Raw genomic sequence first — 22,739 nt, 5'->3', positions numbered from 1 at the left:
AATCTAAGCTCAGTTTCACTGAAAGCAGACCCACTGTAAAGTTTAAAAACCTGTATTTAAAAGCCTGTTTCCATATCAAAAACTTCTAATTTTGATACACACATGAGAATCTCCTCAGTGAGAGTAGTCAAAATGAGGAGTGCAGCCTCTGACCTGACACAACAGCTCATTTTTCAAGTCTGCTTAAGGTTACAACGACCGAAAGAAGGAAATTTAATACTTGTGTTCTCCTCCAAAGACTCCTGGAAAATCATTGGAAGTGCTTCAGAACAACAAAGGAATTCAATGTTTTATTTTTAAAACTCAAAACTGTCAAAATGGATTATTGTGAAATTCTGTTTTCTTTTGTTGAAGAGCTCTTTGTCCAAGTCTCTGGACAAAAAGTATGGGGTTAGTTATGCATACAAACTTAATAATGGAGAGTAAAATGGTTAGTAAGGTCTGTTTGGACTCACAGTCTTATTTGCAAATATTAAACAGCAATTACATGGGAAAACTAGTTTAAAGTTTTGGACACACTATTGTTTAGCCAAACTCTCTGAAAAATCTAACCTGGTATGAATTTTATTAGCAGGAAAAGATCAGAATTTCCTAAAACCTCACCAAATCAGCTGTTTCTTTAAACAGTTTTCTTTGAGGGATGTCCTGACAAAAATATTCAGCAGCAGAGGACAATGAAGAATGCATTCATGTCTCTATTCTGTTCTCTCAAACAAAGCATGCAGAGTTGTGAGTCTAAAAACCAGACTTTCACTGCCAGGAGGTAGACAGGGAAATGCAGTGGACAAACCATAACCCTCACCTGACTTTCCAGCTCAGCAGAGTTATCAGATGACATTTCTTCAACATAATTAGATGGAAAATAATGTTGGATTTTTTCTCCATAATCTCCCTTCCACCTGAATTTAAACAGAAAAGTAGAGAGAGAAAAAAAAATTAGTTAGATAGCTTCAACAGGCCATTAATGAAGCAATAAGCCCCAAGAAATTGGTCATTAATACCCCATCCTAGCTTGCCTAGATGGCTCTCACCAAAATATAAATGATGAAGTAGCTAAAAGCTCTAACAAAGTGATCATTAACTGTAGTAACAGATGATTTCAGAGGGATTACAGTTACTGTAAACTGCAATTAATGACTTTGGAGGCTTTTTCCCCCTCCAGTACTAAAAGTACTATTATGTGGTTGATTACCCTGTAGAAACTACAGGGAAACATTGGATTCCCAAGCTTTCCAAGCAATTTACAAACCAGCTAAAAAAGAAAGCCTGTTATGAAAGGAGACTGTACAGAGAACTAAAAAAGGTGGGTTTGATTCCTCAGAAGGGCTTAGCAGAGCAAGGACAGAAACAGAGCAAAGATTACAATGGTAATGGATGAGTGACTTCCCAGAATACACAAATGTTTGGGAAGGATGAGGGTTGTAAAGGAAAAATACTGGATACATTGGGCTATGGAGGTTCTGCAGTCAGAGGTTATTGCTGTGGGATAGAAAATTAGAACAGACATGAAAGGAGACTTGAGGATGAGGGAATTTTGTGGAGTTTTTTTAATACACTGGCATTGAGATTTATAAGGCCACAGTTAATAAGCAACAATCAGACAGGAGGCAGTATTTTAAAACTACTACTCAAAGCTCTTTTTTTCCTCCATCTAGTAAGTCACCAGAAGCTCTCCCATGAGGAATCTTTGTCCTTACCAGCCTCCAGTTTCCTTTGTGACATTATGAATTAGAGCTCCTCGAGAGAAGCTCAGTTCATCACTCCTTTTGGCTCTGTAGTCATACAAGGCTTTCACTGTTCTCTGAGGCTTTAAGAGAAACAGAGCAAAGGGGTCATCTAGGGGGATAGGTCATAAAATAATCAATAATCCAATCTTTAAAAAAAAATTAGGGAGCATTGGATTATTTTTGTTGCAATGAAGCTTAGAAAACAAAATACTGAAGTTCCAGAGTGACATCTATTGGTGGAAGCAAGTGATGCTATTTTGTTATTCAAGTATCAGCTTGGGGAAAAAAAAAAAAAAAAAAAGAATCATTCTTTTTTTGGGTGCTGAAACATAACTGTGGTAGGAAAAAAACATCAAAAACCCACACACAGTAAAATATCAATCCTCTATTTTTATTATAGGTATTCATAAGCATTTGGAGTCTGTAGACTTACATGCCTACAAAACCTTCACTTCAAAACCACATCCTGCTGGTCACATTTCCTTTAGGAAGACATGCAGTTTTAGCAGGATAAGCAATTCCTTTATCTTGAATTTACTACTGCTACCCAAATTCTTCAGCAGCAATGCAAATTCATTGGTCAAAAAGACTAAAAAGAATTACAGTCACAATATTTACAAGCAGGTGATTTTTATGGGAATTTACAAGTAGGCAGGCCCTGGCAGGAATTGCAGGTGAGTAAGGTTTGCTGTGCCACTTGTTTGTAAAACAGTATTTATGTCTTGAAAGAAGACAAACTTTGATAATTCATTAATAAATCAAAGGCACCATTTCTATACAGAAAGCACATGAGGACACTCTGCACCTCTTTGTGCATTCAGGCCATGTTTGCTGATGGAAATGCAACGATTTTGTGCACACAGTAACAATGTGTAGAGACACTCACAGGCACAGAAATGGGGTTTACATCTTGTACTTTCTTTCCATGAAGATGTGGCCTTTTCAAATTGAATCTTCTCACAGGTATTTAATTTGGGGGCACACCTGCATAAGCCAAATCAAATTGTCTCCACAGACTCAATGCAAAAAGTGCCTGAACTCCCAGTATGAATGAATCAGTACAGGATTTGCACACAAGGAAATGTGTGGGTACAATTTTAAAGAGAGACCAGAAAAAAGTCACACCCTTTGAATTTCTGCTGTCCAGTCCCCCATGATCAAGCAGCCTGATGCTTTCAATTCTCTTTTTCATCACTGCTAACAGGAAACCAACAAGTCTCATAATTTTCAGAAGTCTACAGTAAATGTGAGTATCTCTCTTTAAGCATACCACTGTGGGGGTGATTTCACTGGGTTCCACATACATCTTGACATCATAGAGGGAATTAATATCTTTTTCCTAAAAATAGGAAAGAAAAAAAATAAAGACATTTCAGGAATCAAAAACTATGCTTAATGTTAATAAAACATTCATTGCTGAATTTTCCTTTTTGCCAATACATAGGCAAACAGAAGAGGAGGGAAGCCAGACATCTGTTTTGCTCTTCTCTATAGTTGACCATAGCTGAACATGAGTTTGTTATTTAACCTGTCTGTGCCTCAGTTTAATGAATGGTGAATCCCAATGAAACAGCAATACCTCACACAAGTATCTCTTAATCATTCAAATAGCTTTTTGATTGTGAGTATCCTTCTATGTGTAACCAGGAAAGAAACACCTACATTTGTGATTTCTGTGTTATAGTACTTTAGTAGCAGTATTGGTTTCACTATTAGATAAAAATTCTAAAAGAATATACACAGTCATATTTTTCATTTTATTCTCTCATCGTGATTTCCGTTGTACTTGGTCATAAGATACAGAACCTTTGCTACAGGCAACATTATAAAAAATCCTGAGGTCTAAAATCTTTTCAGTCCCTTCTAGTCTCCCCAGAGGAAACAAAATCCATAGGTTTTGGTTTCCTCAAACACCACATGTATTTTTCCTGCAGACACATTTAAAAAGAGAGGACAGCGCCTCAGGTTTTCCAAAACCCTCATATTGAAACACATCCATCCAGAAAGGAGACCTTTATCCTCAGCTAATTGTTCAGGCTCCTAGTTTAGTCAAAGGGGAGTCTCCTGAGGAGACTTGCTTTGTGAGAGAAGTCAATATAACCATCTCAGTGTCACAGCAAACTGCCTGCCCCACCTCCCCCAAGCTGCTCTCCCAGCCCAGGCTCAGCCCCACCCCAGCGCAGCCCGTACCGTGCAGTAGCGCTCCAGCAGCTCCTCCGTCACCGGGTACCGCAGCTTCATCTTCCTGTACAGCCGATGCTTCTCGTAGTAGGTCACCAGCTCCACTAAACTCTCAAAATAGGCCGAGGTGCCCAGCACAAAGTGACGGCCTTCTTGCTGGATTCGGAAGTGCTTCACCTTCCCCTCCGCCCTGCGGAACAAGCGCAGGTGCTGTGAGAGGTCTCAGAGTGCCAGTGCTGTGCCCTGGATCAAAGCTGCCTCGTGCATCCTAATCATGTCAAATCATTTCTCCCTCCAACAAAGACACTTCCATTCAAATCAAATTACAGTTGCCTGATCAAACTCACACAAAAAACATTTGCACTTTTCTACAACGTACAGAGCCTTGGGACAAATCCATGGGTTTGCTTAGAAAGAATTTCTGGGTTTTCTTTCCCTTACAGAGAGGTATTTTGTCACCTTCATACTGACACAAATGTCTCTGATCAGACTGAGTCCCTCTGGAATCCACTGCTGCTGATCTGCCACTGTCTCTAAGCACCAGACAAATGAGCAGCTGTCTCTTGTCTATAATCATTTCAATAACTACAGAAATCAATTTTGAAAAAAAAAAAAGAAATCTCCTGTGCTCAAACACAAGGTTTGTGTTTGCACTGATAACAGTAAAACAATCCACTGACAACCATCCCACCTAGAGAAGATGGTTTGTGTTTGCATAGATAACAGTAAAACCATCCACTGACAACCATCCCACCCCCAAACACCCCTTTTCAAGCTGCTGAAGTTTTGGTCCTTCTTGTTTTCCCCTCTGTGGATGGTTTTGTTGAGATTCTGCAGCTCCAGTTACTTCAATATCCACTTTGATAACAGCAGAAAGCTTCAATCCAAAGTACAGAGGGGAGTGGGAAATTTTGGACATCTTCCATACACAATAAGGCATAAAAATAAGCAATTTTCTGTTGCCAAATTATGCATTTTCAAAGAAATGCAATTTGATCTGAAGGCACAATTCTATACATTTTATTAATGTTTTTACAAGAACCATAGTTTCAAAACTCTGTTCCCTGGCAAGAAAAGCCAACAATTTCACTTTGACTTTCTTTGCAGTTATACAGCAGGTCAGGATTTCTAAGGGATAAGGACAGAGAATCACTGAGGAACCTGCACCAAAGGAAGCTTCAAAATAACAGTGTCTAGCAAAGGGTGTAAAGGCAGTGAAGAAGGACTATGCACAGTTCTGCATGAGAAGAAAGGGACAGCTGGTGCTCAAACAGCCTTTACAAAAGCATAAAATGTTATGCCAGCCACAAATTAACTCTTGTACACATTCCCCTACTTGGACCTGCGGCACAAATCAACTACTCAAATGCTCATTACGCAAAGTTTGAAAGCAAGAATATCATGACTCTAAAAAGACCTTTGTTTTTAAATAAGAAAAGCCAGACCATTGTTTGACTACCTTGTCCTTGTCTTACCTGAAAGTCATGGCAAACGAACCAGGTTCATCTCTCTTCCTGATGAGAAAGGCTCCGTCTCGAGGAATTCGCATGAGCATGTCTTCTGCCTCGCCTCGACTCAAGTTGCTGTAGTACCAACTACAACAGTTAAAAACCAAAATGGACAAGGCATTACAAGGCTTGTCAAGTGTCATTCAGGGAGAATAACAGACAGCATTATTAGCAATAGAGTGTCAGACATAATAAAAAAAAATATGTATTAGATTTTCCTCATCTTGCCACGTATGACAGCAGTTTATTACAAAACATTGTAACACAGCAGCTTATTTTGGATGAAAGGAAAGAATATATCAGAACACCTTGTCTGTCTGAAATCATAAGACATAAATCTGCATTTCCTCCTGAAACAAAGGCACTGGATCCTGCTTTTAGTCTGCCATTCCACTTTCAGTAGTTAATTAAGTTTTGACACAACTGATTTAAAGTAAAGCCCAAACACAGAAAAAAGAAAGACACCAGGCATTTGAATTCTTTTATTCAGAGCTTGACTTTGTCTTTCACTGTAGAGATCTAATGCGCCTTAAGTGAAGCTGTGACCACTTACACTGAGAGTATATCCCTACCTTATTCAGAAAGGGATGAAAGTCTAACCCTTAAACTCCACCTTCCCCTCTCACTGGCTTTCAGAGTTATCTATGGGTGCTCAGTGACTCCCAAAAAAACGTTTAGTCACAGATCAGTATTTTACATGCAAAAGAGATTTACTTTCCTCACTGTTGAAAGGCAAAAACAGAAAAAATACTCAACCAAATGAAAACCCACAAAAAACCCAGAACAAAGGACAGCAATTACAGTGTTCTGTCAACAAACAAGGGCAAGCTCTGCCCAGAGGACAGACAAATACCAGCTGGAAAGAAACACCAAGCTGTACTAGTTCCTACCAGGAGGTGAAGTCAGCCTAACCAACTCTGACAGGGGTGAGGTGGAGGGCAGGATTAGGAAAACGTCACTGTTTGGGCTCACTGCCCCAGTAACAGTTTCCAGATGGCACAGACCATGACCACTCAGTTGCCAAACCACAGGCAACTACTAAACATCTAATCCAACCCACTGGGTGTTGTAAAAGACTGAGCAGACAAAGAAGGACTTGGCACATTTCCACAGCATTACAGTTCTCACTGATTGTCCCAGTTGCTGCTAGTAGATTGCTTTCCCAGTGACTGCTCTTTGCTGTACCAGGTCCTCACGAAGTCAGTGGTGTTACTAACCAAGTTTCAGGGTTTCTTATTCCTCCAGCTTCCATGGACAAACAATGCTAAAGTGTGCTCCTGAACCCAGGGAATTTTCTGTGCAAAAATCTAAGACCATCTAACCCAACGCAAAGGCCACTGACATAACTCAGTGCTCGCCTTCTGTACGTACTCTTTAGTCTCGTGAGGGCTGGGATTGGGCACAGCATCCGTCAGGCGCAGCTCGAACTCAGCACATCGCAAATGGGCCTCCTTGTAGTGTTGGATGAGATCATAGATGCTGTCAAAGGTGAGGTTGTCTGTCAGGTAGTACTTCACAGTGTCCCCATCACTTGTAGAGCGGATCCGGCAGTGCTGGACTCTCCCTGACCTCCTGAAGAAGTGAAGGGGGGCATAAGGAAAATACTGGTTTAATAACAGGTTTTCTTCTTTTGAAGCCCTTCCCCACCCATTCCTGGTCAACTAGTTGGTGAGATTGTGAAGAGCAAAAAATCTGTGTCCTAGTAAAACAACCAAAGTAACAACAGCAACAAAAATCCTGACAAGGGAGATTACAGAACCAAAAATAATAATTTTCAGCTGACAATGGTTTAAAATCTGTCATAAATTTATTCTGCCAAATTTGTTCTGACAGCTCTCTGGGTCAGAAATTCATCTGACAGAATTCCTTACAATGACCCAATCAGAAGAAAAGAAAAAAAAAATAACAACAAAAAACAGCCTATAAAAAAACCCCAAAACACCTCAAAATTCTTTCTTATTTTCCCTCTAGAGGATCCTTACATTGAAAAGATCAATCTCTGCTAACAAATGTGCACTCATGAGACTATCCTTTCAGTGTAGAAATCAGCAATTTATTCCCAAATTAAAAGAACTAATTTTGGCCCAGTCATTGAGGAAATAGAAAATCTTGTGTGCTGCCAGAACAGCAGAAAAATTGGGGAGGAGGAATCAAACTGGTCATTCCTTTCTTGACAACTCTAACAATTCAGATAAAGCCTACTCTGCCAAAATGCACTATGTTACATTGAAGTTTCATTTAGAAAATAGTCTTTCACAATCCCATCAATAACATTTGGGTATTATCCCTATTTCTTCTCAGCTATAAATGCATATTTGAAAAACACTCATATCCTTTTGTGCAATGCCATAAAACAAACAAATCCCGTATTAAACTTGTATGACAATCACCATACCAGAACGACAAGGTGTAATCATCAGGGAAAGCTTCACTTTCCCTAACTAGGAATGTCCCATCCTTGCCACCCATTTCAGCACAATATTCCTGGAGCAGTCTCTCAGCAGTTGCTCTCCCCCCTTTCATTTTCCCATGGAACCATTTTTCTTTTAAGTGCAGTTCAGTACGTTTCACCTCCTAGACCAGAAAATAAGAATTTTTATAATGCACTTCTAATTTCATGATTTTGAAACAAAATACTTGCTCTTGATAAACAGTGTACTATTTCAGGATGTCAGTTCTTCCTAGGCCTGAGCTCTCCAGCCAACCACCTCTACAGTCACCTTGCTTTGCCATGCACAACAGCCAAGTGACACGTGCTCAGCTGTGACAAACACCTGGCAAAAGGGAAATGAACAACGTGCACCCTGTAAGAGCTGTGCTGTGCCATTAGTTCATGCTGTTTGGTTTGAGAATAAAAGTACCAAAGTTATATTCCACTGTCTCTGCAAGTCCTCAGTTAACCAAAGGAAAAACTTGTTTTATTAAAAATAAGATTAACTGCAGTTCACCTTGGCAAAGACCTTTTTATAAATTCTTTATCTCCACACTTGTTATCTGACACGGCTCCTCTACAATTTCAACGTTGGCATAAAAAATACAGATCTATAGACACTGAAATTATCAAAATAAAATTAATATGCCAAAACAACAAACACAGCCATCACCTTGGATGAATCTTCATCAGCATTTTGTTCTATATCATCACTGAATGAAAGCTTTTCATCAGCAATAGCACAGTAGTGCCGAGTCCATTTCTGAAAGTTGGGAGATATTGAAACCATTAACAAGACTGAAGGAAAACACAATCTCAAAACAAGGTTTAACAATAAAATAACTACCTTCTTCCCATCATCCACACCTGTTCAACTGACAATATTACTTACATCAATATTAAGAAAATTCATGTAAATTTAAAGTGTCGCAGAACTAAGTAACAAACTAGCAAATGCCATAGAAATAATACCTGTTCTATTGTGTCCCACATGTACAGTTCTCCTTGTTGCTTCTTTTCCTCTTTCTTGTCTTCCAAGTTCACATCAATGTCTCCCTTTGGCCCCAGCTTTTTGTGCTTAATGATAGAAAAACAAAAAATGCATCAAATTCACACACTTGCAGAGAATCACAAATAAAATTGGTCTTAATATTTCAGCACACTCAGCATTACTGGGAGTATCTCCCTCCATTGTACAGCCACCTTCTGTTATTACCATAACAGCAGCTGTTCCACAAGGAACAACAGGGTTGGGACTTCTGTCTTTAAAATTTAGATCTCAAAATAAAGGTTAAAAAAACAGTAGAGGTATCATTCAAACAATGAAGAAACAACTAGTTTGATAAGATCTCACCATTCTTTAGAGAACAGAAAACATGAAGTGACACATACCAAGAAATAAGGATAAAACAAAAATCCTTTTGCAGAGAACAGGACATAAGGAACAAAAATCAAAACAAAATAAAAGGACAAGAAATTAAAATGCATGGGGAATTCACTCTTTTACAAGAAAAATGAGCACAAGGGAAATCTTTTATGAAAAAAAGAGGGCAAGTTCTACTTTCTTGAGAGCACTCACAAAAACAGTATCTCGAGGGGCCACAGGTAATATCAATTACTTAAGTGCAGTTAATTATGGGATTAATTTTTTCATACCTAGTTCTCAAGCACATTCAGTTCTGTACAGCCTACTGCTGGCAGATTTCAATTTGACAGGCTTATCTGAAAAATCTCACAGGCCAGCAGAGTAGGAGTTGCCTCTGACTGTTTACTAAACACATTTTCCAAACAAAAGTCAAACACCACAACCAGCTCACTGGCAGGTGCTGATCTATTTAAAACTCTTCAATGCTCTTTTAGACAGCACTGAGTGTTATGGATATTCTCTTGTGCACACTCATAGGGGTTTGTAATCCCCTTTAAATCAGATCTGTCATGTGCCTATGCAAGTCCCCTCTATGCTCTGCAAGGGAACAACAAACAGTCTGGAGGGAACAAAAAAAAATGCTAAAAACTTTAGCACAGAACTTTTGCACCTTATACTGGGGTGCTATTATTTCCAGACTTAAATTCAACAGCTGGATGCTTATACCCATCTAGCCTTATTTCTTCCATTCAGAAGTTTAATACATAGGATGCAGTACTGTTACAAGAGCTGGAAAACTGAAGCATGGACAAAATAGTATTTCTGGCTCCTGTTCTTGTTTTCCCCTTTTTCCTCCCAGCACACAAAGCAAGCCTACCTTGATGATGATTTTTTCTTTCAGCTGGGTTGGTGATGGGAGCTGATCTGCACTGGCTTCAACAGGCTTCACTAAAAGCTGATCCCCAAACACCTCCTTGAACACTTTGGCCATGTGTCGCTGCTGCTCCACACTACAGTGCTCCTCAATGGACAGAATGACTGGGTATCTTTGATGGGGAAAGCCAAGGTGAATGAGGACAATTTCTTTTTGCTACAGCTGGCAAGGCAAGGAAAAAAACACCCTCCCTCAGCCCCCAGATGAAAGAAAGTATTTTAAGCAAAAAAGAGGACAAAAGGAAGAGATAGACACTCAACCAATAATAACTAATACTCTTTGCTGTAGATTACAGAGAAAATCAGCTCAGAAAGGGCTATGAGAACATGCTGAAAGAAAATCAAACAAAGCTTACTCAGATGTAACAAAGGCATGATCTTTGATTGCCTGTACTACGTCATCAAACTTGATCTTTGTTGTCCGTGTCCATCCATGGTAAATGATGGGCTTCCCATCAGGGCCATCCCAGCAATCCACTAGGTAAGACAAACAGGGGGAAAAGGAAGAGACCAAACGGTTCCTTAAATCACTTTAGCAGAAAGAATACATCCAAAACTTCAGTATTCTACATACTGATTCACAGACTAATGTTCTAATAAAATATTCTATTAGATGAATTCCTATCTCTTACAGAGGAAAATGAGTTCATTTAAGTAAGAACAAGACAAATAAAATACAATATAAAATCTTCCCCAAGCATTATTATGTGGGAATCTGGATATAAGAGATTCAGGCAACTATACTGACAGTCTACTAGGTTACAATAATTTCCCAAGGATCAATACAATTTTAACAAGTGGCAAGTTGAGAGCTTAAGTATTTTGTTGATTTTAACCCTGAAACTCTAATTTGCTATACATATTTTATCAGCCAAATTGAAGAGGCAATAGCACTGAGTTACTTTTTATGAAGTAACTGGTGAAATAACATGAAATAAAGTTAAACTTCTCAATAAGGAACACGAGCACAGGGATAAGATGCATACACGATTGATGGAGAACAAATGCACAAAGACATCAATTGATTTACAAGCAAGTTAAGCAGAATGAAGAATGGCACCAAATCACAAAAATCTCTGTGTCTTAGGGCTGGTCTGTACTACAGTGAAGGCAAATAAACTATGTTACACAAGTACTCCAGTTTAAATCCTAAGCTTTCATAGAGATTCTAGATTGCATTTTTGGTGTACAGTGACAGGAGATGTAGAAAGACTTTCTCAAAACTGCAAGGGAACAAGAATCGGAGGAAGTGAATGGGGCAATAGTGAGACATAAGAAAAACAATTTAGGGAATCAGTGTTTTTTATATGACTAACTTCAAATTCAGAAAACAAACTAGTTCTTGATTTCAGTTCTTTCTTCTTTCCTGGTAAACAGGGGAAACTGCTTCTACAGACAGCATGTTCCAAACTACTCCACAAGCTCTTTACTCACACTCAATACATCGACATCCCATTCTCAGGCATCTGATGTAAGCTTCTGTGGAGGACTCACTGCGAAGCTGGTCTCCTGTCAGGTATCTGAGGAGCAAAGAAAAACAGCACAGGACAGGGAGTCAAAATCAACCAGTCCTCACGCACTCACTGGGTGACATTTTGCCTCCTGCAATGGAGAATATATGTTGATAATTTTTTTTTAATTGTGATGGAGGAACCAGACTTTGCTAAACCTGATGGTATCAGAGTTTCAAATGGACCAAATTATAGGAGGTTAAAGACTCAATCTAAACATCAACCAACTTTAACTGACATGCTTCTAGAGAGGAAAAATGAGCTTTGAAACACACCTAAACCTCATCATGCTCAGGCATGACCATGTTGGAGGGATGTGGAGGGTACTTAGAGTGATACCACACCTTACACTTCAAAATGTATCTGAAAGTTATATCCACATCCACTTAATTGTATTCCCTGCAAAAACTTATTTGTTCATCTCTCCTTCCTCTCTTTACATCTTTTTTTCATTACAATGCTAGATGAGCAAATCCCCTTCATTCGAAGACAGTTCAAACTCATCATCACATACTTTGTACAACTAAAGTTGACACCAGTTCAGCAAGGCTGTTGGTGCCTGTTAAAAATGGAAGCTCCTTCAACAACTTACATTTCTGAAAGCAGAGAGGCTGGAACAGTTTCAACTCAATACTTCTTTTTAATTTTGGAACCAAATTTAGGGTTTGGGTTTGCAGGCAGCTGATCTTGGTTATATCTCAAAACCTCAAAGGTCTTATGAGAAGAGGAAAAAGGGGTCCCACAAACTTTATTTGCCACATTTACATCACATCTTAGGAAGGTTTTGTACATCCACACAGTGCATTTCTGGAATAATTTACTGTCTCCTAACAGGAATTAGGTTTGTTTAAACAGAGACAGACAACAGGACTTCTGGTAACTTACGTGTTGTGAGAGGAAGAAATCCAGTAGTGGGACAAAGGATTATTCATATCCTGCACATCTATTGAATCATATTTCTCATCCCAAATACTGTTTTCTTTTGCAAAAAGGTAAGCAAGGAACTAAAATACAAAGAGAGAGAATTTAAATGTTTTTACCATACAAGACTGAAAGAAACCCAGCAATGTAGCAAGAGAGGCCCAGAGGACCTGCCATCCAACAAAAATGCTGTGGAAGAAAAGAAGTCCAAGAGAAGTACTATAAAGTGCTGTTATCTCACCTCATCAACAAAGAGGAAAGGTTCAGCAGTTTCTCTCATAGTGTCATCGATAAACTTTGTCATTCGTTCTCTGACTTTATTGAGATCTTGTGCCCAAGATTCCTTCAGATAATAACAATGCAATAGAAAAAAAACTTTAGAAGTGGTGTTGTTCATTATAAAAATTGATCAAGGAACAGAGAGACCTACAGATGTGATTTACTTCTTTCTCATCTGCCTTGTTTACTGCCAATATTTGTTATTGTACCAACATATCTTAAGGTTTTCCCTTATGATGTCAAAGGGGGGAAAATAAGATCTCCCTGTAAGTACATTTCTGCAGACTGGAGGCCCAGAAGATACACACTATCTAAATACATATAAGCACTGACATACAGAAAAAAGTTGGCCTCCTTGGACATTCCTTATCTACAATCTCTTTCATTTCTAAGTGCAATCTGAATGTCTTTTGAACACAGTGAAAATGAGAGAAAAAGAAAGTATCAAGCTTATACCGGAAGTGCAAGTCTCACTTTTCAACCTTTTCTGCAAACCTGGAGCTCAGCAGTGCCTTGTGAATCTCACACAATGTTCTCCCATGGACTCTGTGCTAAATAACCTTCTAAAAATCATGGAGATGGTTCCAATCCCTGCCTCCATCCCTGTCTGCTTGCTGGCATGAGACATCCAACTGGCTCCATCCAACAGAAAATTGCCTTTGACTGGAACACAGGCAGGCAGCTTTGTGAGAGCTGCTAAAATGGGGCCATGGCCAAGGCACTACCCTGATGTACCTCTGCTGACAGCTGAAACCTGGCCAGGCAACCACCTCTGACCTACACCCAGCATTTATTTCTAACCTTGCCTGTTTATCTACATGACTAATGGGAGGCCTGTTCAAACCTTATTTACTTTGTCCTCCCTCTTGTCCTCTGATGCACCTTCAGAGGCTTTATACAGATGAAAAATAATAGTTCTTGTGAACTTCAATGGCAACAAATGAGAAATCTTTCCAAGGCCCAGCATTACAGTGAAATCAATCATATTCTGTGACACATCACATTTCTTTTTAATGAGCCCAGAATTCCGTGAGACAAGAAAAAGAACTCAGTATTTCTGCAACATTCCCACCTGCTGCTCGTGGAGCAGGAATCTCTGAAAGTCATGGAGGTGAACTGCTGAAGCATCTGGACGGTCAGTGTTTCTTTAAAAGAAAGAAAGGGAAAAGTGAAGCTAAAGAAATAAGAGAGTAAGTGGGACCAGGTGTTACAACAGAAGGTAATATGGATTTGTATCTTGGATTCATAGTATAAATGTGCTGTCACCACTAAGAAACTTTTTATAATTTCAATAGAATTTAGAGTGGGTTTGTAGTATTGTATTATCCAATTACTGTATTTTCAGCATTCTGTATCCCTGAATGTATTTTAATCGTAATTCACTGGGAAAAATACCAAATCTGTTCCCATTGCTTTGTAGCAAATGAGCTGCATTCACTTGGCAGGGGTGTTGGCACGTTCAGTTAAGGCATATGGGGGCATTATTCTTTAAAATACCACAGAGCCACACCTCCACAAATACCTCCTTTTGTGTAATGTTTAGATGATCCACTGAAATGGAACAAAACCTTCTGAAAAAGGAGGCAAGGGCAGCAAGGTAAAGTGCCATAACTCATTTCCCTTTTGCAGGCCACAAATGCAGCAGCCTGTGGTACCAGCAAGGTAATTATAACCTGCCCATGCTTGATAAATCTGTGCTTTTAAGCAGTCCCACAAAGTTTAATTCATGTGACATGACCCAGGGCTAAGGAAATTCTCAGTACACTCAGAGCAAACTTAAGTTACTTCCTTAACCTGTTAGTGTGATATTCAAAGCCAGGATAAACTGGTTTAGTTCACAGTCAAAGGGTTAGCACTGTCTGTGACCTACTTTTCATGCTGTAAACATCTCACTTAAATTTTCAAGTCCACCAATAGAATGGTGTAGAAACTGTTACTAAGAGAATTCTCCTCTAGTCTGGGCAAAGCCTGTGCAACACACCACTCTCCAGACTGAAGTTAAAATTTCTGCATCAAACAGTCCTTCCACTGTTGGGTTCAGCTCTTTATAAAACCAGAGGATAGACAACTTCAGTTGTTCAAGTCCATACCATTTTTATAGTCAGAAACTAAAAAACATTCATCAAATTATATCAGAACTTACTTCCAGTGTAATTTCACCTTTCTGAATGTAAAAATATGTATCATTTCTTTTCACTTACTAAAACATCAGAACAGAAAAAAAAATAAACAGTGATGTAAATAAAAAAAACAACCCAGCAGCAAAACAACCATATGGAAATGTGGAAAAATAATGCAAATGAAGAATCTCACCCAAGAATAAACACAGAGGAATCCTTTTTGAATTCATCGAGAATCTTAAAACAAACAAAAAACAAAACAAACAAAAACATTAAAAGGTGGAAAATATAAATAATAAAAGAATATGCAATTTTCTAATTCCTTCTAGTCATGTCCATTGGTTTGGGAAGGGGAAATAAATGTCTGTCTACTCTAGAGAAGTCACATATAAGTTGACAAGAGCGAGGGCGTAAGAAAAAATATACTGCCAAGGCTGGCAACTGAACTTCAGGCCTTTCAGTGTGAACACACAATTCTCAGGCAAAATCCTTGCTTTGATAAGGCACCTTACACACAGTCAAATTTGGGGAGAGCTTTTACTGTTTGATATCCCGGCAAAACTGGAATTAAGTATCATCCATCACATTTATTCCTGTGAATGTAATACCTAAAAGGCTTCCAGCTTGGCACAGCACAGTTACAGATTGCAGGAAACTCATCAACTGACCCAAAGCACTTCTCAAGCAAACTGAGAAGTTTCTTTGAAATTATTCACAAGGGCCCATAACAAGAGCTTAAGGAAATCAGAGAGAGTCTCCTTGCTGTGTTTTACTCTTCAGCTTTCCGCTCAAGGTAATTAACAAGACTTTAATGACCAAAACTAAAACTCTGTCAGTAAATTTAGGGTCTTTATCACTTTGCCATGATTTCAGCATTACTTTTACACAGCACAAGCTCTATTGCCAAAACCCAGCACTAACTATTGAAGCTTCAATTTCAGCATCTGCAAGTTGAATTGACAATAAGCACATAGTCAACAAAGACATTCATGCAAGTAATTTCAAATTATGTGCTTCCCAACTTTCAGAGTCACTAAAGTTGGCACCAACTTCATGAAACTGTACATAGTTTGGCAGCTGCCCAGTTAAATTGGCTAAACAGTAACTCCATTACACTTATTCCTTCCAAAGACAGTCTGATGTGTGCCCTGTAATGGACTTACTGCTGGTAATCTGGAATAAAGAATTCCTTCTATCAATGAAAAGATCAGCCAAGCCTAATGAAAAGACATTGCACATCCTGAACAAACTGACAAGAAAATTTCTTCCTAAAAACACCATTCTATCTGTATATATCTCTATTACCAACATCAAAAAAAAGCAACATGAATGATTTATTCATCTTCTTACACCAGCTGCTGATGGTGACTTATCTACCCATCAAGTACAGTACTACACCCTTCCTCTGGGACAAGAACGAGGGAAAAAGAAAACCAGTATCACACAGAAACCAAGATAATGAGCTCTCACTCATTCAGATCAAGCAGTTGAACAGTATGAGACTATTCATGAAAAAGCTTACCGATTTCTGTTGTTCAAACATGATTTTCTTGTAGAACAAATGAAACTGTTCAAAAGTAAGCTCTTCCTTGTGAGCACCTATTTCCTACAATGGAAAGCAGCATGCAGTGAATTTAGAATTCCCTGAACTGCACCTGCACAGTGAACAAGTTGCTCTTACTCCAGTTGCCACCCTCTCACCCATTCTGGTCTACTCCAACATCATTGAGGATGTTTTGAATTTATTCAGTTTTTTAAGAATCTTAGTTTTTGACATATACTCTTAGACCACATATTTGGCCTTGCATTTTGTACCCTGATTCCATCTCCATTACTGAGAGTGAAGTAGTGCCCCATTTACTCATGGAGCAGCAAAAGCAAGAATGTAATGTCAGCTTTAAGGGTGGAGAGTTGGAAAGCAAGAAAAGGTGGGGATATTTAAAGTTCCTGTAGGAATGGAAATAATAACTTTCAGAAGTTATTAATATTAGCATAAGTTTGAGCAAAGAGGTTATTATTGATCATATTGCAAAAAAAACCTCTTTTACTTATATATGAATTTTACCTTAGAGATAAAATAGTTTCCTATGCACTTGCATAAAACTGGAGCTCAAAATCCAGTGTTTGGTTTAGTCAACCATACAATGAACAGATGGAACATTTATGTCTATATTTTCCTAGAGCCTTACTTATAGGCAAAGCCAAGCTGAGAAATGAATCAATATAATTTATTTAACTGCACATGATAAAATTCAAAAATATAGACAGTGTCCTGAAAAGAAATATCAACTCCTGTCAGATAATACCAAACACATTCAAGTAATCTGGTAATTACCGCAAATTTATCCTTCAAGAACTTCATGCTGCTCACTTTGAAGTTTACTTGGGGGAGGACAGTTTTCAGCTCTCTAAGACTAATACTGGGGAAACAAAAGGAAAAAAAAAAGCATTACAAAAAGATACCAAACCCATCATAGTTCCGCTGTGTCTAATCAGCCACTCGTGTATTCTTTATCAACACAAAAATGTGGTTATTGAAACATTTTGGGTTGAGTTCCTCTCACACACCTGTAAACTATAAATGTAAGACTTACATGGAAGCAACCTAGACATGGAGAAACAGGCATTTCAATTCCTTTGAACACCCATATCAGAATGAGAAGAACCATATTGCAGATCCACCCTATTTCTCTCCACCAAAAATTAATCAGACCTAGATGATCAGCTCAAATGTAGATGTTTACACATGGTCAGATGAACTGTAGCCTTTCTTCCACTGTTCCAGTCTCACTGAAACTGGATTATAGACACAGAAAACATCCCACAAAGGATACACCAAACACTGGAGTAGAAATAGAAAATAAAAGGCTCCAGTTTTCTCTACTATTATAACTTCTCTACAGCTGTTATTCACTTAGAATGTAATGCTGATTCACAGAGCAAGACTCTTCCCTTCTGCAACATCTGAGCATGACTTCATACTCCCCTGCCAACCAAGTCTTACCAGAAAGACTTGCCTTCCAGATTCAATTACACAGCCTTCTGACCCTTTTTACAGAGTCTCAGAATGTCCAGTGATATCCCAGCAACAGCTGAAAACCCAAAGTTTTCTGGATAACAGCAGGACAGCAAGTCAAGAGAAAACAGGCCCAAGATCTGTGGGTCCTACTGCCAATGCCCATAAAGCACCTAAATAAAAGTAACACTCTCTTCTATAGTGTTCATACAAGCAGCTACCCCATGAGATCTTCTCATGTCCATTGTGTAGAGAGAGAGAAAGAGGCAAAGCAAGGAGGAACTTAGCCAAAGTCCATGCCAAAGCCAGATTAGAACTCAGGAAATTCCTGGCTTTCCGCCTTGTCGCCAGACCTCTGGAAAAAAACACTATTAGGAGCAAGAACGAGGGCTCCATTTGTACCCTAAATATCAAGAACAAGCAATTTCCTCTGGCCAGTCAAGTGCAAGTGAAAACAAAGAGCTGGGATTAAACTCCACTGGAAAAAACTCCATCTGTAAAACAGGACTTGCCTGGAAGCCCAACCTTTACAACTAACCTCTCTCGAATCTGCAGCTCTAAACACGATGGAACTTGGTCCAAACTCTTTTCCTGAATTTTTCTAAAAGCATGAATCCTCTAGGAAGAGAATGAAAAACTGCCCTCTCCACATTGCAAGTCCCCTTGATCCCAATCAGGCTGCCTTGTGGTGATGAAACAATCCTAAAGCAACAAAAGAAGCATCTTCTGCAGACATCAACAGGAGAGTCAACCACAGTTGCTCTATCCTATCACTGGCATTTGTTTCATGATCCCCAGCAACACATCCCCACTGCAGGGGGAGTTTTCAAAACACATCAGGAGGTTTAAGCCCATCTCCAGTAAAGGATGGTATTGTTCCCTTCCCCACTGTGGCCAGTTTAGGAACCGTGGCTCTGAAATGGTGTCTCAGCTCCCCCTGCCCAGTGCCACAGGCTGAATGCACAAGGGTGTGATTTCCTGCAATAACACAGCCTCATGCACACAGTGAAACACCAGCTGTGGCTTGCTTTTAGGAAAAGGTGTAAATGAGAGGAAAAGCACCTACTTTTCTACACTGAATTACACTTCAGAATAAAATGGGTATTTCAGACAAAGAGAAAAATCCTGGTAAAGTAATAACACTCAGGGCAGGAGGGGTTAACTTTCTTCTGTGTCACATGATTTCTGGCAACTTTGAGGAGAGGTTTGCAGCTGAATTCATTTTAAAAAAAGAAGTCTCTTTTGCTGTGCAAAAGCTACAAAGCCACATAGACCTGAAATGAACTACTGAATCTAAAACACACGAAGCTACACAGCACATTGGGAGCTGTAACCCACGGGACTTCTGTCACATGAGGAGCACCAGGTCAGAGGTGATTCTTCTGCTTTGGTCAGTTCAAATATGTGGCAGAGACAAGTCCAAGTTGCCAGGCCAACTGCTGGTTGAATCTATCCTAAACATGAGTGAGTGCTATGGGCAAAAGGCAAAATGCAAGTAGTTAGATCAAGAGCAAATACCATTTTTCAGGGTCATCATATTCACATCTTGAACAAATGATTATTTATTTATTTTTATGCCATGTTAGAATCTGCAACAAAAGTTCACTAAAAGAGACTGAACAAAGAGAGCTTCTTACCTATTTCTTCTAGATTGGTCAACAGAATAGATCTGCTTTCTCAGCCAGCTTGTGGAAAAGACAAAAAAAAAGAAAAAAAAAAAAGAAAAAAAAAGAAAAAAAAAGAAAAAAAAGAAAAAAGAAAAAAAAGAAAAAAAGAAAAAAAAAAGAAAAAAAAGAAAAAGAAAAAAGAAAAAAGAAAAAAGTTTAATCTAAGAACTATAAAGAAAATACAGCCAACAAAATTTCAAAGTCGATAGACAAAACTAAATAGAAATACTTAAACGTCTTAAGATACATCTAAGGATTCATCTAGTTTTATAACTGCATTTGTAAATATGTACTTTTTTGCTGTTTAATACTGCATTTTCAAGTCAATAAAACAACAAAAGTCATATAAACAACACAGGAAGGGGAAGGGCAGGCAGGACTGAGAAGAATGAGCAACCAGAAGCTGTGAAAACATAAGGGGATAAAGTGAGCCAAAACTTCAGCTAATCTAAACTGGAGGAACTCCACAAAGTCAATGATTTAACTCAGCTGAGGCTGCTGGCTCAAAGATCTTTAGATGCAGAAGTGCATGTCAGTTTTAGGTGCAGAGTAAAATACTATTAGCAGCATCAATAGTAAATTCACTTTCACACACACAGCTTTTATCTAAATGATGGATGCACTGCTAAGCTGATCCTCAGTCTCAACAAGAATTACTCATTTGACAACATCAATGTCAAAGCCACAGTTTGGTCAGGGAGCAAGAGAGGGCAGAGTAAACCCTCACAACAGGTAACACAAGTGACCACAAACACAAAAGCCAGCAGTGATGAAAAGCAATCAGGTATGGAGACAATGCTGAAAGCTCATCAACAGAACTGGCAATCTGAGCATGAGTAGCTGATGTGCAACATCCTCAGATGATTAAGGGCATGAGTTTACCATCATAGGGCTGTTAAAAAGTAATTCTTAAAACTGTTCATTTCCAGCCTGAGACTCCAAGTCAGGTGGTCACACTGCTACACAATGCAATGGGCCCAACAGAAAGTAAAAACTGTAAAAATGTGCCTCAGAATTACTAGGACACAGAACACATGCACATCTACCAGAATAAGCCTACTATGGCTGCATAAGACATTGGAATTTTCCAAGAAGCCAATACACACACACAGGTGTTCTTGTGTGAAGAGACCTTTGTTTGGGTACAGAGAACTAAACAAATTGCAAGTCCTCATTAGTGGATGAAGCAGAGTGCAATTCCAGAGCATGTAGGTGGCAAAACTGATGTTGAGATTTCCATATGAACTTTTGGTATCCTACACTAACTGGAGAGTAGCTGTCCTTAGGGGAACTGACAACCAGCACTTGTTGCACCTTAAACATTTCTTTCAGTGTTTCCACTTTCAATTCCAGAGCAGCATCCAGTCTCACAAAGTAAAAATGTGTTCCCATACCTCTCTGTGATTGCAGGTGTGGGAGCACTCATGACCTCTTGATACAAGATATTCAAGCCACACAACCATTTATCAGTATCATCTTTAGAGTCAGCTGGAAAAAGTAATACATTATGAGAAACATCAAAATAAGATCATCACAAACCCAAGACATACCTTGTAATATTTAAACCCCAGTACACAAAGATGCTGACTGACCTTTCTCTTTGATAAATCTTATTGCAGAGCCTCCTGTTGCCCATAATAAAACTAATACAAAACAGCATAAATTTGGGGGTAGGTAAGCTTTGGCAAAAAAAATACCTCCCTTTAGAAGTCTGCTTATCAGGGTAGGAAAGTTTCAATATCTCAGGAGAAACACTATGAATCTACTGCTGAGCTCCTGTAGTATCACAATCAAAATTAATTTTCTTATCTCTGCCTCCAAAGTGGCAAAAACCCAGGACCTAAATCAGAGCAACCTTAAGTGCACAGGCAAAAGAACTCAGTGTTATAGGATAAAGCTGGTTCCTTATAATTCAAGCAACCTACAATAAAATTGCAATATACTGGCTTTTGATGGATGTAACCACCTCCTGTCTGTCCTAACCATGCCTCTAAACACAGAGTGCTCCAGAATAAACTTAGGCAAGAGGAACAGAAAAGGAACAACGTACAAAACTGGTGTAGCTTATATAGAACACCTTTGAATACAAGTTAAAAAAAGGTCTAAAATTCCTAACATAGTTTAACACCAGCAACCTGGTACATCTTCCTCCCAACTCTGAAATTAGTATATCACTGTCTTCTTTTGTTTTAAATTTAGTTCACCTTTCCATTTCCCAGACCAGAAGAGTCCTCCCCATCATTTATTGTGATTGCATTTCATAATTCTTCAACCCAACAGAAGCAAGATGATGAACTGCCTGCTGGGTATAGACTTCCCTAGGAAATACCAGCTAAGCTGAAACCAATTTTCTGAGCCCTGGATGAGATGTGATCATCACAGCCCTCAGCTGGGCAAAGCCCATTTGATTTAGTATCCAGGCTATGAAACTTCACAAAGGCTTTCTCCAGTTAAACCAGTTCTGAAAAATTACTTTCACGCAGGAGCTGTAATCTGTGGAAATTCTTTTAATGGCCTTCAAAGTAAACCAGTTTCTCAAAATATGAAGATTATATTTTATTTAAACATACCTTCCAACAATGCTTTATCCCCCAAGGATGTAGCAAGAACCCAGCCCCAGCTCCCCATGGAAATGCTTTTCAATTAGTTGCAATTTCAAAAAGAACACCCACTGCCACTGCCAAAGCAATTCTTCTCCCAAGACAATCCTGCCCTTTATGATTGCTGCCATTCCCTTTAACTAACAGTTATTTTACATTGTTTTAAGAAACCACGACAAAGCACTTTAACAAGGAAAAGGATTTCCCCTTTAATTGAAAGTTATGTCGTGTTGTTCAGCATTACAGCAACATATCTCATGGCACCAAGTGTTTTCAGTGTTGGCAGAGCCCTGTTTTGAGAACTGCCATTGAGGAAGGACTGGGGGGGCTGTTGGAGGAAATCAATCTGAAGTACCTGGCACAGCTGCGTGTAAGCACAGCCACTTACTCAGAATCTTCACAGACTTCAGTCAACAATGGTAAAACTTATTTAAAGTTAAAAGCCTCTAACAATGGATTACTCACAAACAATCTTTCAT

At 38.9% G+C, this 22,739-nt stretch overlaps 1 protein-coding gene across 6 annotated transcripts in view; it reads right to left on the bottom strand.

Moving 5' to 3' along the window:
• PLCG2 (phospholipase C gamma 2) overlaps window positions 1-22,739 on the bottom strand; it is a 62,218-nt gene that overhangs the window by 15,181 nt on the left and 24,298 nt on the right. For all 6 annotated transcript variants that reach the window (XM_071567347.1, XM_071567345.1, XM_071567346.1 and 3 more), the window contains 20 exons: window positions 21,055-21,148; window positions 19,631-19,678; window positions 17,313-17,397; window positions 16,500-16,583; window positions 15,171-15,214; window positions 13,930-14,002; window positions 12,820-12,921; window positions 12,543-12,661; window positions 11,581-11,666; window positions 10,503-10,623; window positions 10,091-10,259; window positions 8,820-8,924; window positions 8,521-8,610; window positions 7,812-7,990; window positions 6,788-6,988; window positions 5,384-5,503; window positions 3,918-4,098; window positions 2,998-3,066; window positions 1,698-1,807; window positions 803-899 (listed from right to left, as the gene is read on the bottom strand). In XM_071567347.1, coding sequence (XP_071423448.1) covers window positions 803-899; window positions 1,698-1,807; window positions 2,998-3,066; window positions 3,918-4,098; window positions 5,384-5,503; window positions 6,788-6,988; window positions 7,812-7,990; window positions 8,521-8,610; window positions 8,820-8,924; window positions 10,091-10,259; window positions 10,503-10,623; window positions 11,581-11,666; window positions 12,543-12,661; window positions 12,820-12,921; window positions 13,930-14,002; window positions 15,171-15,214; window positions 16,500-16,583; window positions 17,313-17,397; window positions 19,631-19,678; window positions 21,055-21,148 — 2,177 coding nt within the window. The remainder of the gene's footprint in view (window positions 1-802; window positions 900-1,697; window positions 1,808-2,997; window positions 3,067-3,917; window positions 4,099-5,383; window positions 5,504-6,787; window positions 6,989-7,811; window positions 7,991-8,520; window positions 8,611-8,819; window positions 8,925-10,090; window positions 10,260-10,502; window positions 10,624-11,580; window positions 11,667-12,542; window positions 12,662-12,819; window positions 12,922-13,929; window positions 14,003-15,170; window positions 15,215-16,499; window positions 16,584-17,312; window positions 17,398-19,630; window positions 19,679-21,054; window positions 21,149-22,739) is intronic.

Source organism: Pithys albifrons, chromosome 12 (genome assembly GCF_047495875.1).
Source record: "Pithys albifrons albifrons isolate INPA30051 chromosome 12, PitAlb_v1, whole genome shotgun sequence".
Lineage (NCBI taxonomy): Eukaryota > Metazoa > Chordata > Aves > Passeriformes > Thamnophilidae > Pithys > Pithys albifrons.
The sequence above is the reverse complement of the archived record's forward strand: the minus strand, read 5'-3'. Positions and strand labels throughout refer to the sequence as shown.